The sequence below is a fragment of the Trachinotus anak genome, unplaced genomic scaffold (assembly GCF_046630095.1).
Source record: "Trachinotus anak isolate AG129_WGS33_773 ecotype Australia unplaced genomic scaffold, CSIRO_AGI_Tana_v1 ptg000019l, whole genome shotgun sequence".
Taxonomy (NCBI): Eukaryota; Metazoa; Chordata; class Actinopteri; order Carangiformes; family Carangidae; genus Trachinotus; species Trachinotus anak.
In genome coordinates, this window is record NW_027273870.1 from 11,773,823 (window position 1) to 11,786,479 (window position 12,657).

The 12,657-nt window shown below is 43.6% G+C and overlaps 1 protein-coding gene across 4 annotated transcripts; it reads right to left on the minus strand.

Moving 5' to 3' along the window:
• Positions 1–1,072: 1,072 nt before the first annotated feature.
• LOC139636975 (uncharacterized) lies at positions 1,073–11,911 on the minus strand. 4 transcript variants are annotated; one of them, XM_071505425.1, is made up of 7 exons: positions 8,334–11,911; positions 8,169–8,246; positions 5,634–7,418; positions 5,428–5,548; positions 2,414–2,615; positions 2,215–2,300; positions 1,073–1,210 (listed from the first exon to the last, which is right to left on the minus strand). In XM_071505425.1, exons 3-7 carry the CDS (start codon positions 5,714–5,716, stop codon positions 1,172–1,174), a joined length of 531 nt encoding a protein of 176 aa, XP_071361526.1. In that variant the 5' UTR covers positions 5,717–7,418; positions 8,169–8,246; positions 8,334–11,911; the 3' UTR covers positions 1,073–1,171. The 4 variants fall into 4 exon arrangements, with proteins under 4 accessions (XP_071361526.1, XP_071361527.1, XP_071361524.1 ...); XM_071505426.1 differs by lacking the exon at positions 2,414–2,615; XM_071505423.1 differs by having other exon boundaries at positions 2,215–2,615.
• Between the last annotated feature and the right edge of the window lie 746 nt (positions 11,912–12,657).

Genomic DNA, 12,657 nt, shown 5'->3' on the forward strand with positions numbered 1-12,657 from the left:
GGGGATGGTGTAAGGAGTGTCCCACTGTCTTTCAAAGTGGCAGTAGAACTCATTCATTTCGTTGGCCAGGCGCAAGTCGTTAATGGAGTGGGGGGCTTAGGTTTCTAGTTGGTGATCTGTCTGAGCCCCTTCCAGACAGAAACAGAATCGTTGGCTGAGAATTGGTGCTGAAGTTTCTCAGAGAACAGTAGTTTAGCTTCCCGCCTTCCTAAACCTGTTGTTGAGTTTACTGCCTTTTCTCATTTCAAGTAAACTCGCGCATTCGTTTGATGAAGTTAATGCAGGAGACAAATTCCGAATTCTTTTCACTAATTTATTAAACAAGCTTTCACAAAATTAAAAGAGGATCGTTACAGAGCTCCGGGTCCAAACTATCTCACCCTGACAACAACATGCAGCTGTGCCAGTTCACAAAGTTTGACACACTAACCTCCCCTAACCCGGTCTTTTTATTATTGTTACACAAAGAAAGCAAGGAATGTAGGTTGAACTCTTCTTCATTGGCTGTTGCCCGACCGGCCTTCGCCCAGGCGCCTCCTTCGTGGTTATCTGACTCCATTTGACCTCCATCACTCCTGCCTGGCAACAGCTGATTTTTCTGTGTGTGGAACAGAGAAGAGAAGACAGAGACAGACACAACACTCCCCTCCCCTCAGGGCTGTCTCCCCTCTATCAGTTAACCGTGTCCTTGCACACTTCTATCCTCATCTTCTACCTATGCAGTCTATTCATGGCATGTCCACCCCGCATCTGAAGAACAACCCCTCCACACATCCTTGGCTTCACTATCTGTAACACCCTGCTCCCTTTTGAGACTTCAGCAACTCCCCAACCTATAGTTATCAAAAGCAAGCATCATAACCTTGCAATCCTCGCACACACGCTATTGCTATTGCAAAAAGCTAAAAATATTCTTCACTGTACTTGGACTCCTTAAACCTGTCCTTGTCCCCACTCCTGAATGCTTCTTCCTTTTGCTCCCTGAGCTGACTGAGCTTAGCTGTGAACCAGGGTTTGTCATTGTTATAACTCACCCTGGTGCGTAATGGGATTCCACAGTCTTTACAGAAGCTGATGTAGGATGTTACAGCCTCTGTGACATCATCCTGACTGTTGGTAGCAGTTCTGAACACCTTCCAGTTAGTGCAGTCCAAACATGCCCGGAGATCCACTATGGCTTCACTGCTCCACTGCTTCTTTTAGTTTCTGCCTGTATGTGGGAATCGGGTGAACCATGACATGGTCAGAGTGGCCCAGTGCAGCCTGGGGGACAGCTTGATAAGCACTGTTGATGTAACAGTGATCCAGATTGTTCCCCTCCCTTGTTGCTCAATTACCGTATTTTCCGGACTATAAGGCGCACTTAAAAGCCTTTAATTTTCTCAAAAAACGACAGTGCGCCTTATAATCCGGAGCGCCTTATATATGGATTAATTCTGGTTGTGCTTACTGACCTCGAAGTGATTTTGTGTGGTACACGGTGCTCACGGCGCTCTGTCAAAATGTTTTAGTACGACTTTGGTAAACTACAAAGCCGCACTGCTTGCAGCATTACGGCTATCGTAGTCAGGAGCGTCGCGGAGTAATACATACTGTGCTTCACCATAATATTACAATGTGCGTGTATAAGGACCTATAAGGACTTATTGTGAATACGCTAACGTTTGATTTAGCGGTATCAAACTGTGTTTTTTTTACGTGTTACAACTGAACAAGGTTGGGAGTTATTGTGAACGCGTTTAATAAAGTTTGACTTACCTGACTGTTTTGTTTCGCTTAATGCGCCTTATAGTCCAGTGCGCCTTATATATGAAAAAAGTTCGAAAATAGACCATTCATTGACAATGCGCCTTATAATCCAGTGCGCCCTATAGTGCGGAAAATACGGTAATAAACTGTATTTATGTATGTGTCTGTATTTAGGAAGTTCGTGGCTGAGGTTACCTTTGTTAACGTAACCAAGGACAATAACTAAGGAGTCCAGATTAGTCTGCTCCACACACGATATCTGGTCAGTGAGCATGCGCTGTGCCTCCTGCATGTTGGCATGTGGTGGGATGTACACACCAGCCAGAATGAATGAAGTGAACTCACGGGGGGAGTAGAAGGGCTTGCAGTTTATAATGAAAATTTCCAGGTCAGGAGAACAGTGCTGCAGGATCACTGTCACGTTGTTGCACCAGCCACTGTTAGCATAAAAACAGATTCCTCCACCTTTTGTTTTGCTGGACAGTTCTGTGTCGCAATCCGTTCTGAAGCCAGCCAGATCCGGCGCAGAGTCCAGAATCGATCCACACAGCCTTCTCCATGAAACACAGAAGGGAAAAAGAAGAAAAGTCTCTGTTCTTCTGCACCAGTAGCTGAAGTTCATCCAGTTTGTTGGGCAGTGAACCCACATTGGAGAGAAATATACCTGGGAGCGGTGTGCAAAGTCCACACAAGCACACTGCTCCAGCATGTTTTCCTCTCCTCCTGCGTTTCACTGCATGAGCAAAGGTCAGGGCACCTTTGACCAGAATGTCCAACAATTCCACAGGTGAGGCGAGAAAGTTGGGAAAAGAAATCTGTTGAGTTGTAGCTCTGATGTGATTGAGCTCTTCTCTGGTGAAAGAGCTCTGGGAACCAAGGCAGAAAACTGAATTAGCAAATGTAATAGGCAAAAGACTGCACACCAACATTCCGAAGCAGCCTATCCGCAGTGCCATCTTTGGTGGATATAGAAATACCTTTTGCTATGTCGTATGGCATACTGTAAAATGGCAAATCCTGCTGAAACTGAGTGTTGGCCACTGTGTGACATGTGACCCTAGGTGTCACCAGACAATAAAACCAGCTGTGCCCCTGTAGTGTCCTAAGTTCCATATGCTATGTGACTTCCTGGGTATTGTATGTTGTAATGTCTTAATTTCCATATGTTATGTGATTTCCTGGGTCTGATACATTTAATTAGGGGCCCTAGGTCAAAAGGACATGGGAGATGAGCACTTCTTTGTCTTAGGAAATGAGGTCCATTTAGATATGGACCATATATCTTGTCTCAGCTTCATGACACCAATCTATATAGGCAGGTAGTTAGAGCTGTTAGACAGAGGAGATTCATATTGGCTTTGACTCCTCTCGCAATCTTGAGTGCTTGATTTGATGCTGGACTTCTTTGTAATAAACCTCTTTATATACAAGTAAGACAGTGTCCTGGGTCCTGGGTTTTCTTCATCATCATCACATCATTGCTGTTTAAGAAACAACACCCCTTTGTTCTTGCTCTCCGCTTTAGCCCTTTCTGCAGGAGCAACAACGCTCCCAGAGCCACATCAGCACAACTGCTACCTCGAATCTCTTCTCTCTGGCCCTTACTGTGGGAGCAACAAGGCTCCCAGGCCAGGTCAGCACCAGACTGCTACCTGGAACAGCAGCTCTCCTGCAGGCCTGCTCACAGCAGACTGCTTCATTTCACTCTTCCTCAACAGCAGCGACACAAATGCCTGCTTAAGGAACCAAGAGTAAAGTGGAGCTGGGGTGGATTTAAGTGATGACCTGAGGACACTATGGGTGCATAGTGCAGGTGCATTTAGCGAAGTTAACATTACACAACAAAGCATGCAAGTGTTGTTGCTTAAATGCAAACTGTGCTCTTCCTCTCTCAGCCCATTAGTGGCTCTTCTTACTCCTCTGCCATGTATAGCACTGTGACATGCATCATGGCAAGGAGGACACTGTCACATGCTCACAGTCCCAGGATGTATCAGACTGTCTCTTCCTCCCCCTTTACCCGGAACCACCACAACTTCCTCTGCTTCATCAGCCACAGCTAAGGCTGTGAGAAACTTCACACTTATATTTAACCACACTTGAAACCAGTATCCTTCATGAGTGGCTTGTAATCATGTCGATATATTTACTGTTTTTAATTTATAAATTAGGATGTGTCGTCCACTGCCTCCTCTGGTACGACCTCTCTCTGGGCCACTGTTGGTCCTTCTGGGCCTGAATCTGATACCACACTAGCAGCACCTGAGTAACAACTGGTAATAATTCTTGTCACAATTTTTTATCCTACTATGTCAGTGGACTTACAATTAGCTCTTGATAATTTCAATATTGATTTCAATTGTATTATAATTATGACAATAATAAAAATATTTTTTTTTTAAGAATATGTTTTTACAAGAATATTACATTTTCCAGATTGTTCACGAGTTCACCAGTGTGTCCTCTGGCCCATCGGCCCTCCCTACCAGCTCTGCGCCTGTCCTTCCAGCTCCCACCATCATCCCAGCTACTCTCTCTACTGCTGGTCCCTCTTGGGCACCTGCCCTGACCCCTAGAGCAACTAAGGAACAGCTAGTGAGTCTTTTGTTGACAAGTTAGACTGTGACAGAGATGTTATTTTTCTGCCTGTGATATTTGTGTTTTGATTCTGATGTACTGTTATATTTGCCAGGCTGTGGATCAGCACAGTGTCCCAAGGATGGACAGAGTGGACAGGCTGGCAGAGTTCCTTGATGGGGCTGAGGACTGTAACTAGCCAAACACATTACCTACCATCATAGCCTTCGGCAGCAGTGAGTGGCACATGTTATGCAGCACCAGGTGCGTCAGACAACATGATGCTTCAGGCATTCTAAAAACAAACCCTTATTTACTGTTATCTGGTAGATCCATCTTCACCAAACCCTGCGACATCCAAGAGCCAACCAAAAAACAGGGCAATTACACAATGACAAGATGGACTCTGATTCTCAGGTACTATAGTAAGGTCTTGCAGCCGGTCCTGGGTAATGATACAGCTATGCAGAACACAGTACTCTGCATCAATCAAATAACACTCAGTGGCACAATGAGCAATTGAAAAGGCAGGAATGTAATATTCTGCTTCAAACTTGCTTGCCTCTATTGCTGTGGCACCTGCACCTCTCCCACCAGTGCAGTTATGTCCCAATGCTGCATCTCACAGCCTGGCCCTCAACATCTGTGCCCCTTACCTCAAAGTACAGCAAGACAGGCAGTGGTCAAGATTAAGTCCTCAGTCTTGCTCCCTCATCATGCACCTCCTGATGTCTCTGTCATTCTTTGTCTCTTTATGTCTAGATAGTGTTATTATTTTTTAAAGAACAAAAACATCATGTTATATTTTAGACTAGACTATTTTACTAGTTCATTGCTGTAATTATTTATTGTCATCTGATATAAGAGGTCTGGTTATCACAGCCCTGCTGACTCTTTGTGTTTTCCCCAGTATTCTCCTGTGCCTGTCTTCCCCGCATCTCCTTCCCTCCGTGTGTGTGTGTGTGTGCGTGCGTGCCTGCCTGCCTGCCTGTCAGGGGCATGGCGCAGTGCTGGCTACCTTGACAAACCTGCATCTCATCCTGCAATCAGGACCAGTAGAGAAACTCCGGCTTCTCTTTCACTCTCTATGTGGTAACTCACCAGACCACTTAACCTCCAGAGTTTCTTGTGCTCTCGTTCATTCCTTGTTGTTTTGGATTTTCTCCTCCTCTGTGTGTCTCTCCTACTGCGGTGAATCCCGTGCCAGCGCTGCTGCCTGCTCCTGATGGAACACCATTGTCATTCCAAGCAACACTACTCACCTGCCTCCACCGCACCGCTTCTACATTACAAGCCATGCCACTCACCTGAGATCCTCCACCACTGACGGCTGGAGCAGATTCCCCTCATCATCTCCTCCCAAAGAACTCTCACAGAACTCAGGATTCATTCCTTTGCTGGCAATAAAGCCTCCTTTTAACTCTTATTGCCTTTGTGATTGAATCTGCTCGGGGTCCTCCAACCATTGTAAATGACAAACCATAACACTGGTATTTCAGAAAAATCAGCATAACAGAAATAACAGACTGTATATACTGACAAATATTGTGTTAACCTTGCAAAGTGTCTTGTTTTTTAGAATGTTTTCTTTCATCCATCTCTTATCTGTGCTATGATAATATGTGTATGAGAGAGGATTAAGGTGTATGTTTTATAATGAATTTGCACTATAAACTCAAAGGCCACTTTATTAGGTACAGATGTTCAACTGCTCCTTAACACAAATATCTAATCTGCCATTCACATGGCAGCAACGCAATGCATTTAGACATGTAGATATGGTCAAGATGACCTGCTGAAGTTGAAACCCAGCAACAGATTGGGGGGAAAGCTGATTTAAGTGACTTTGAACATGGCATGGTTGTTGACAGGTCAGAGGTGAATGGCCAGACTGCTTCAAGCTGATAGAAAGGCAACAGTAACTCAAATAACCACTCATTACAACCAAAGTACACAGAAGAGCATTGAACCTTGAAGCAGATGGGCTACAACAGCAGAAGACCACACTGGATGCCACTCCTGTCAGCTAAGAACAGGAAACTGAGGCTACAATTTGCACTGGCTCACCAAAATTGGACAAAAAATATTGGAAAAACGTTGCCTGGTCTGATGAGTCTTGATTTCTGCTGTGACATTTGGATGGTAGAGTCAGAATTTGGCTTCAATAACATGAAAGCATGGATCCATCCTTCCGTGTATCAATGGTTCAGGCTGGTGGTGGGTGTAATGGTGTGGGAGATATTTTCTTAGCACACACTGGGCCCCTCAGTACCATCTGAGCTATGTTTAAATGTCACAGCCTACCTGAGTGTGGTTGCTGACCAGGTCCATCTTTTATGACCATAGTGCACCCATCTTCTGATGTCTGCTTCCGGCAGGATAACATACCATGTCCCAAAGCTCAAATCATCTCAAACTGGTTTCTTGAACATGACAATGAGTTCACTGTACTCAAGTGGCCTCAACAGCTACCAGATCTCTTGATTCGCATCATGAATGCAGCAACTGCATGATGCTATCATGTCAATATGGACCAAAATCTCTGAGGAATGTTTCCAGCACCTATGCCACAAAGAATTAAGGCAGGTCTGAAGGTAGAAGGGGGTCCAACCCAGTACTAGCAAGGTGTATGTAACCAATTTTAGTGATATAAAAGTGTATTACAGTATAATAAAAACTTGGAGTAGTTATAAGACTCTGGCCAGGATCAGAAGACACTAAATTCGTAAGGAGCCAATGTGTTGAGCAACAATAATGAGACAGGCGCTGTAATAACTGTTGAGTAGCCACTCTTGTATTTTTACAGTGAACGAAAATAAATGTTCAATTTGTACAAAACCATAAAATAATGACTCAAATTACCAAAAATAAAAGAATAAAGTGTCCGTTGGGGCCCTTAGAAATAAGAGTTGTTGCAGGTGCACCTGATTTTAAAGGTCCAATGGAGTGTAATGTGAATGTATGGGTGTGAGTGTGTACGTGTGTATCTCCTTTGTGGTGATTCTTCCTCAAAGTGGTTGGCTCGCCATCTGTCACGACCGGAATCTCGTCCTGGTCCTTCAAATTTTCTCCCGTCCTCTCAAAAACCTGACCTATACACAAGGTCATATAATTTACATTCTATTTTCAGATGCATCATTAAAGGTTTAAATGTCAAAAATCAACATATTACATCAAACCTTATAAGTTAATCTTCAATCTTATCAAATCTCAAAGCTTCAGTTTTTAGTTTTTAGTTGTACAACATTCAATAATCAAGTGTATCAAATATGAGAACTAAGCATTCAAGTGCTCACATATTTATCTGTTCATGTGAACAGTACTTCAATAATATTTACGGTAAGTAACCATTTACATTCAAAATATATATCATAAACATATCGAAATCATGTGCAAATACACAGAAAATACACAATGAGTTCGTTTTAGAGGTATCATAGAAGTGTGCTTAATTACTCCAACGCTATAAGCCTATTTATGCGAGAGAAAATGCACCAAAAATTACCCTCTATGCAACTTTAAACTCACAGTGAAACGAAATAAATTCCTTCAGTAGTTTGCATATTACAAACCAAAATATTATTTTACTCTCATCATATGATTTACCAAATTACTTTCTTTCCCCTTTAAATTGGCTTTAGGAAAATAAAACAAACCTCCCTTTTACATTCATACATCGGCATAAAATAACAAACACAATATGTTCAGCATGTTCAAAATATTGCACCATTATTTACTTCAGTTCACTCTCATAATCTTTAATATCACCACTGCTCTCTTTCAGCACACTGAGTAACAACAGAGAAATAGCATCAGTGCAGCTAAAGGGACATGTTTCTCACCGTTGCTCTGTATTTCAAAGCCGAGCACACCGATGCCGGAGCTGCAGCGGCTCTCCGGATGGAAGGTAGGTAGTTAGTCTGTTAGGCACAGAGCTAGCATTAGCATGGACGACAACGGTAAGTGCTAACACATTTTTTTTCCTCCAGATAAACAACTCGACTTACCGACGTGACTCATCTCCTTTTTGTGGTCACTCGGCTCCGGACTTCGAGTGGGTAAGTGCGCTTTCTTTCTTTTTCCTCTTTCCACAGTTTTACTCGGGTTTCTCTCTTTTTTTTCTCTGTCTGCTAAGCAGTTAGCTGCCCTCACTCCCGTGGCTGAGATGAGAAGGGACCGGAAGCACAATGCGCTGGCACTTCACCTCACGAGCTGAACGTGGCCCGCGCCCCGCCTGATTGGCTGGGCAGAAGGGCCTCCCCCACGTGGGACCAGGAGCGGCGCACCCAAATGCAGCGGGAGTTTCCAAACTTTGGTGATATGGGCAAATAAAACAAGAAAATAAATGCACTCTCTTCTTTCTGTCTTCTGTCTTCTGTCTTATTGTGTTCATTTTACATCTGGGCTACAAGTACCTAATAAAGTGGCTGGTAAGTGTATTTCTAGGGCAGTACCTTTGATTTTGTTATATGGCATTCACCATAAGCTACTGTCCTATTTGTGTCACTTATTAAATGATGTTTGAAAGATTCAAACACTTTTTAATAGTTTGGGGTAAAGAGAGAAATGTTCCAGTCAAGAATCGATCCAGCAACCTTTGGATCCGCAGCACCTGATGCCATACTACAGCAAAATGTCATGTTTCAGGTCATATTTCTCAAACTAATAGAATGAAAACGGTGTCCAATAACCTCTGACGGGAAGCAGAGTCGTTCATTTTGCTCATGGGTGAACATCTGGTCAGCCAGTTCCAGCTGTTTTTTATTGAAGACCATTTTGATGTCAAATTGTGAATTACTGTGAGGGTGGCGACTGCTGGATTTGATCCACCCCTTTGATATTTTACTTTAATATTGTTACACCATCACCTATCTAACAACAGCATAATTGAAGTCAAAGACAAGAAACCTTTAGTTAAGACATGGTGTATCACATAGATATACCTTGTAAGGACAGGTGCATGGATGTCAGCTTCAGTTGAGGACTATTTTGTATGAACTTACAGTATTAAATGAAGAAACTCATACAAATCAATGTTCTATACATTGTATATTATACATTAGAACTCATGTCTGACTTTTTTGTAATCTGATCATTTTGTGAACAGTGAACAGCAGTTCTTCTAAAGATTCTAACGTGTGTATGACTTATCTTAAAACAGCGTTCTGTGCTAATAGAAGCTCCTAATAGTGAATATCAGACACACCAAAGTGGAAGAAAACCACCTTGAACCGAAATGTTGTTAAAACCAGCTAACGAACCTAAAAATGCCTAATCCACAACAAATAAAAAGAAATAACAGTAATTACAACATAACTAAATAATGTATGCAACCAAAATTCACTGGTAAATGACACTCCAGTCTCACCCAAATGAGCTGTCTGTCAATCAGTCCTGACTGGATTCAGACCAGGCATGTAAATCAAACTAGGAATCCACTCAAACATACCTGTCTTTGAAGCCTACACTGGCTAATTAATTACTGTAAATTTACAGTGGATTACAGTGGATTTACAACAGTATAATATTGTCTTTCATAGTAATTGTAAAATACTGTTAAATATTCATCCCTCACATGTAAATCAGTTATTGCGTCCAATAACAATACAATAAATTTAATTTAACAGCATAAAACAGCATTTTTCAAGCTTTGGAAATACACGCTTTCATCCCTTTGTCACTCCAGTCACTCCATCAACGTCGTACTGACTATTGGAGACTAATGTTTCTGTTTCAGTGATAATATTTTTTTATTAATCGAACTTCCCATACTGTAGCGAGAGCAGATGTGTACCAGTTGAGTAGGGAACATATAAGGGGACGGAAAAACAAGAAGAGAGCATATAATATAGGTGTGTGTGAATGCAGAGTGATAAATAAAGTGAACTGCAGACCGACAGATGTCTCCCGTCTGGAACTATATACAGACTGCCTGAACACGGCATGTTACGTGGTGTCAGAAGTGTGCCGGATCCTGTCTTGGAAGGTCGCTCGGAAGATGTCCGGCGAGTTGCGGTTAATAAATAAATAAACACGACCCGCGAGTCGCGGTCGTTGCTAAGTTACGCCAACGCTAGCCTGCAGTTAGAAACTGAGTGCAGTATAGCTAGTTAGACAGACGGCGAGGGAGCGTGTTGCAACGGGGCGTTAAGAGACAACGCAGAGGAGCCTGCTCAACAAAGAGACAGAACAATGGATTCACTTTTCTCCATAAGCCCGCCAGAAAATTTTGACTTCTCGGACTTCGCTAACTGGCCCAACTGGATCCGGCGGTTTGAAAGGTTCCGGGTGGCAGCCGGACTGGACAGTAAGAATGAAGAATATCAAGTGAACTCATTAGTCTATGCTATGGGCGATAAAGCCGACGATATTTTGGGCACACTAGGCTTAAGTGATGCAGATTCAAAGAAGTACAAGGCAGTAAAGGAAGCCTTTGATAAATACTTCATATGCAAATATAATGTAATTTATGAAAGGGCTCGTTTCAATAAGAGAAGCCAAGAGCCAGGTGAATTGGCTGAAGCCTTCATCTCTGCAGTTTATAAACTAGCGGAGCACTGTCAATACGGCCCTCTGAGGAGGAAATTATCAGAGACAGGTTAGTGGTAGGAATAAGGCATCGTGGCCTGTCTGAAAAACTGCAAATGGACAGTGAATTAACACTTGAAAAAGCAGTTACCACAATAAGACAACATGAAGAAATTAAAAAACAGCAACCTATAGTGAGAGAAACAAAAACTTCAGAACAAAGAGAGGCAAATGTGGACTTACTGAAATTCAAGAAAAAGTCACACAGAGAGTACCAGACAGGGAAAACAACCTACGGAAAGGATTTCCAGAAAGGACAGAAAAACTGTGGACGATGTGGAAAAGGACCAGCACACTCCCTGAACAACTGTGCTGCACGGGACGCAGAATGCAGAAAATGTAGGAAGAGAGGACATTTTGCAGCCGTTTGTAAATCAGGCAGAGTAGGTGCAGTTCTTGAGGCAGAAGAAGAGGACACTCTTTTTCTGGGAGCGGTGTCCACAGGAGAGGAACCTGAAACATGGAAAAAGACATTGAAAGTGAATGGCCAAGACATTACCTTCAAGTTGGATACAGGGGCGGACGCGACAGTCATCCCAGGTACCGCCTACTCAAAAGAATGGCACGGCCCACTCACCAAAGCAACAATACCACTGTGTGGGCCCAGCAATGAACCTCTAAAGGTGAGAGGTCAGTTCAACGGCGTCATGGAATATAAAGACAGAACAACAACACAACCAGTATATGTGGTACAAAAGCTTGCTACTCCTCTGCTGGGTTTGCCAGCAATCTCAGACCTGAAGCTACTGCATCTAGTTGACAGTGTAAGAGAGCTGGAGGCAGACATGAAAAAATAATACCCCAAGGTCTTCACAGGACTGGGCTGCCTAAAAGGAGAGTACAGAATTAAGCTGAAGGAAGACGCCAAGCCCTACGCATTGTCACTTCCACGACGTGTGCCTCTACCGTTAAGCGAAAAGGTCAAAGAGGAGCTTCAGAGAATGGAGAAGATGGGGGTGATCATGCCCATCGAAGAGGCCACAGATTGGTGTGCAGGCATGGTTGTGGCACCAAAGCCCAAAGGAAAGATCAGGATCTGCTCCGATATGACCCATCTGAATGAGTATATCTGCAGAGAGAGACATATATTGCTGGCCGTCGATGAAACCCTGGCCAAGCTTGCAGGGGCAACAGTCTTTACAAAGCTGGATGCCACGGCCGGATTCTGGCAGGTACCCCTATATCCACGATCAGCCCCCCTGACCACATTTATCACCCCTTTTGGGCGATACTGTTAGAAGAGACTGCCATTCGGGATTTCGTCAGCACCCGAACACTTTCAAAAGCGGCTAACGCAGATGCTGACAGAGCTAGAAGGGACTGTATGTCATGCTGACGACATTCTTGTTTTTGGATCAATGCGTGAACAACATGACCACAGGCTGCATAGAGTGTTGGGGCGGCTCCAGGAAGAGGGCCTGACGCTCAATAACGACAAGTGTCAGTTTGCAGTCAACAAAGTCATGTTCCTGGTTCACATCGTCAGTGCAAGGGGCATAGAGGCAGACCAGGGCAAAATTAAGGCAATCACTGAGATGCCCACACCCAAAGACGCTGCTGATGTGAAAAGGTTTGTGGGCATGGTTAACTACGTGGGAAAGTTCTCTCCACACATAGCAGAGCTCACACAACCGCTACGAGACCTGCTCAAGACAGACACTGACTGGGTGTGGGGCAGTGCGCAGTAGAGAGCGTTCGACGAGCTGCGTAAAGAACTGAGCTCACCAACAGTGCTGGCACAGT

Excerpts from the sequence above, each read along its gene's own strand:
- LOC139636975 (XM_071505423.1), bottom strand. The coding sequence starts at position 5,716 with ATGAATCCTGAGTTCTGTGAGAGTTCTTTGGGAGGAGATGATGAGGGG. Across the intron at positions 5,549-5,633 it reads TCAGTGGTGGAGGATCTCAG|GAGCAGGCAGCAGCGCTGGC; the intron begins GTGAGTGGCATG and ends GTGTTCCATCAG. Across the intron at positions 1,211-2,214 it reads ACTGTCCAGCAAAACAAAAG|GCAGAAACTAAAAGAAGCAG; the intron begins GTGGAGGAATCT and ends TCCCACATACAG.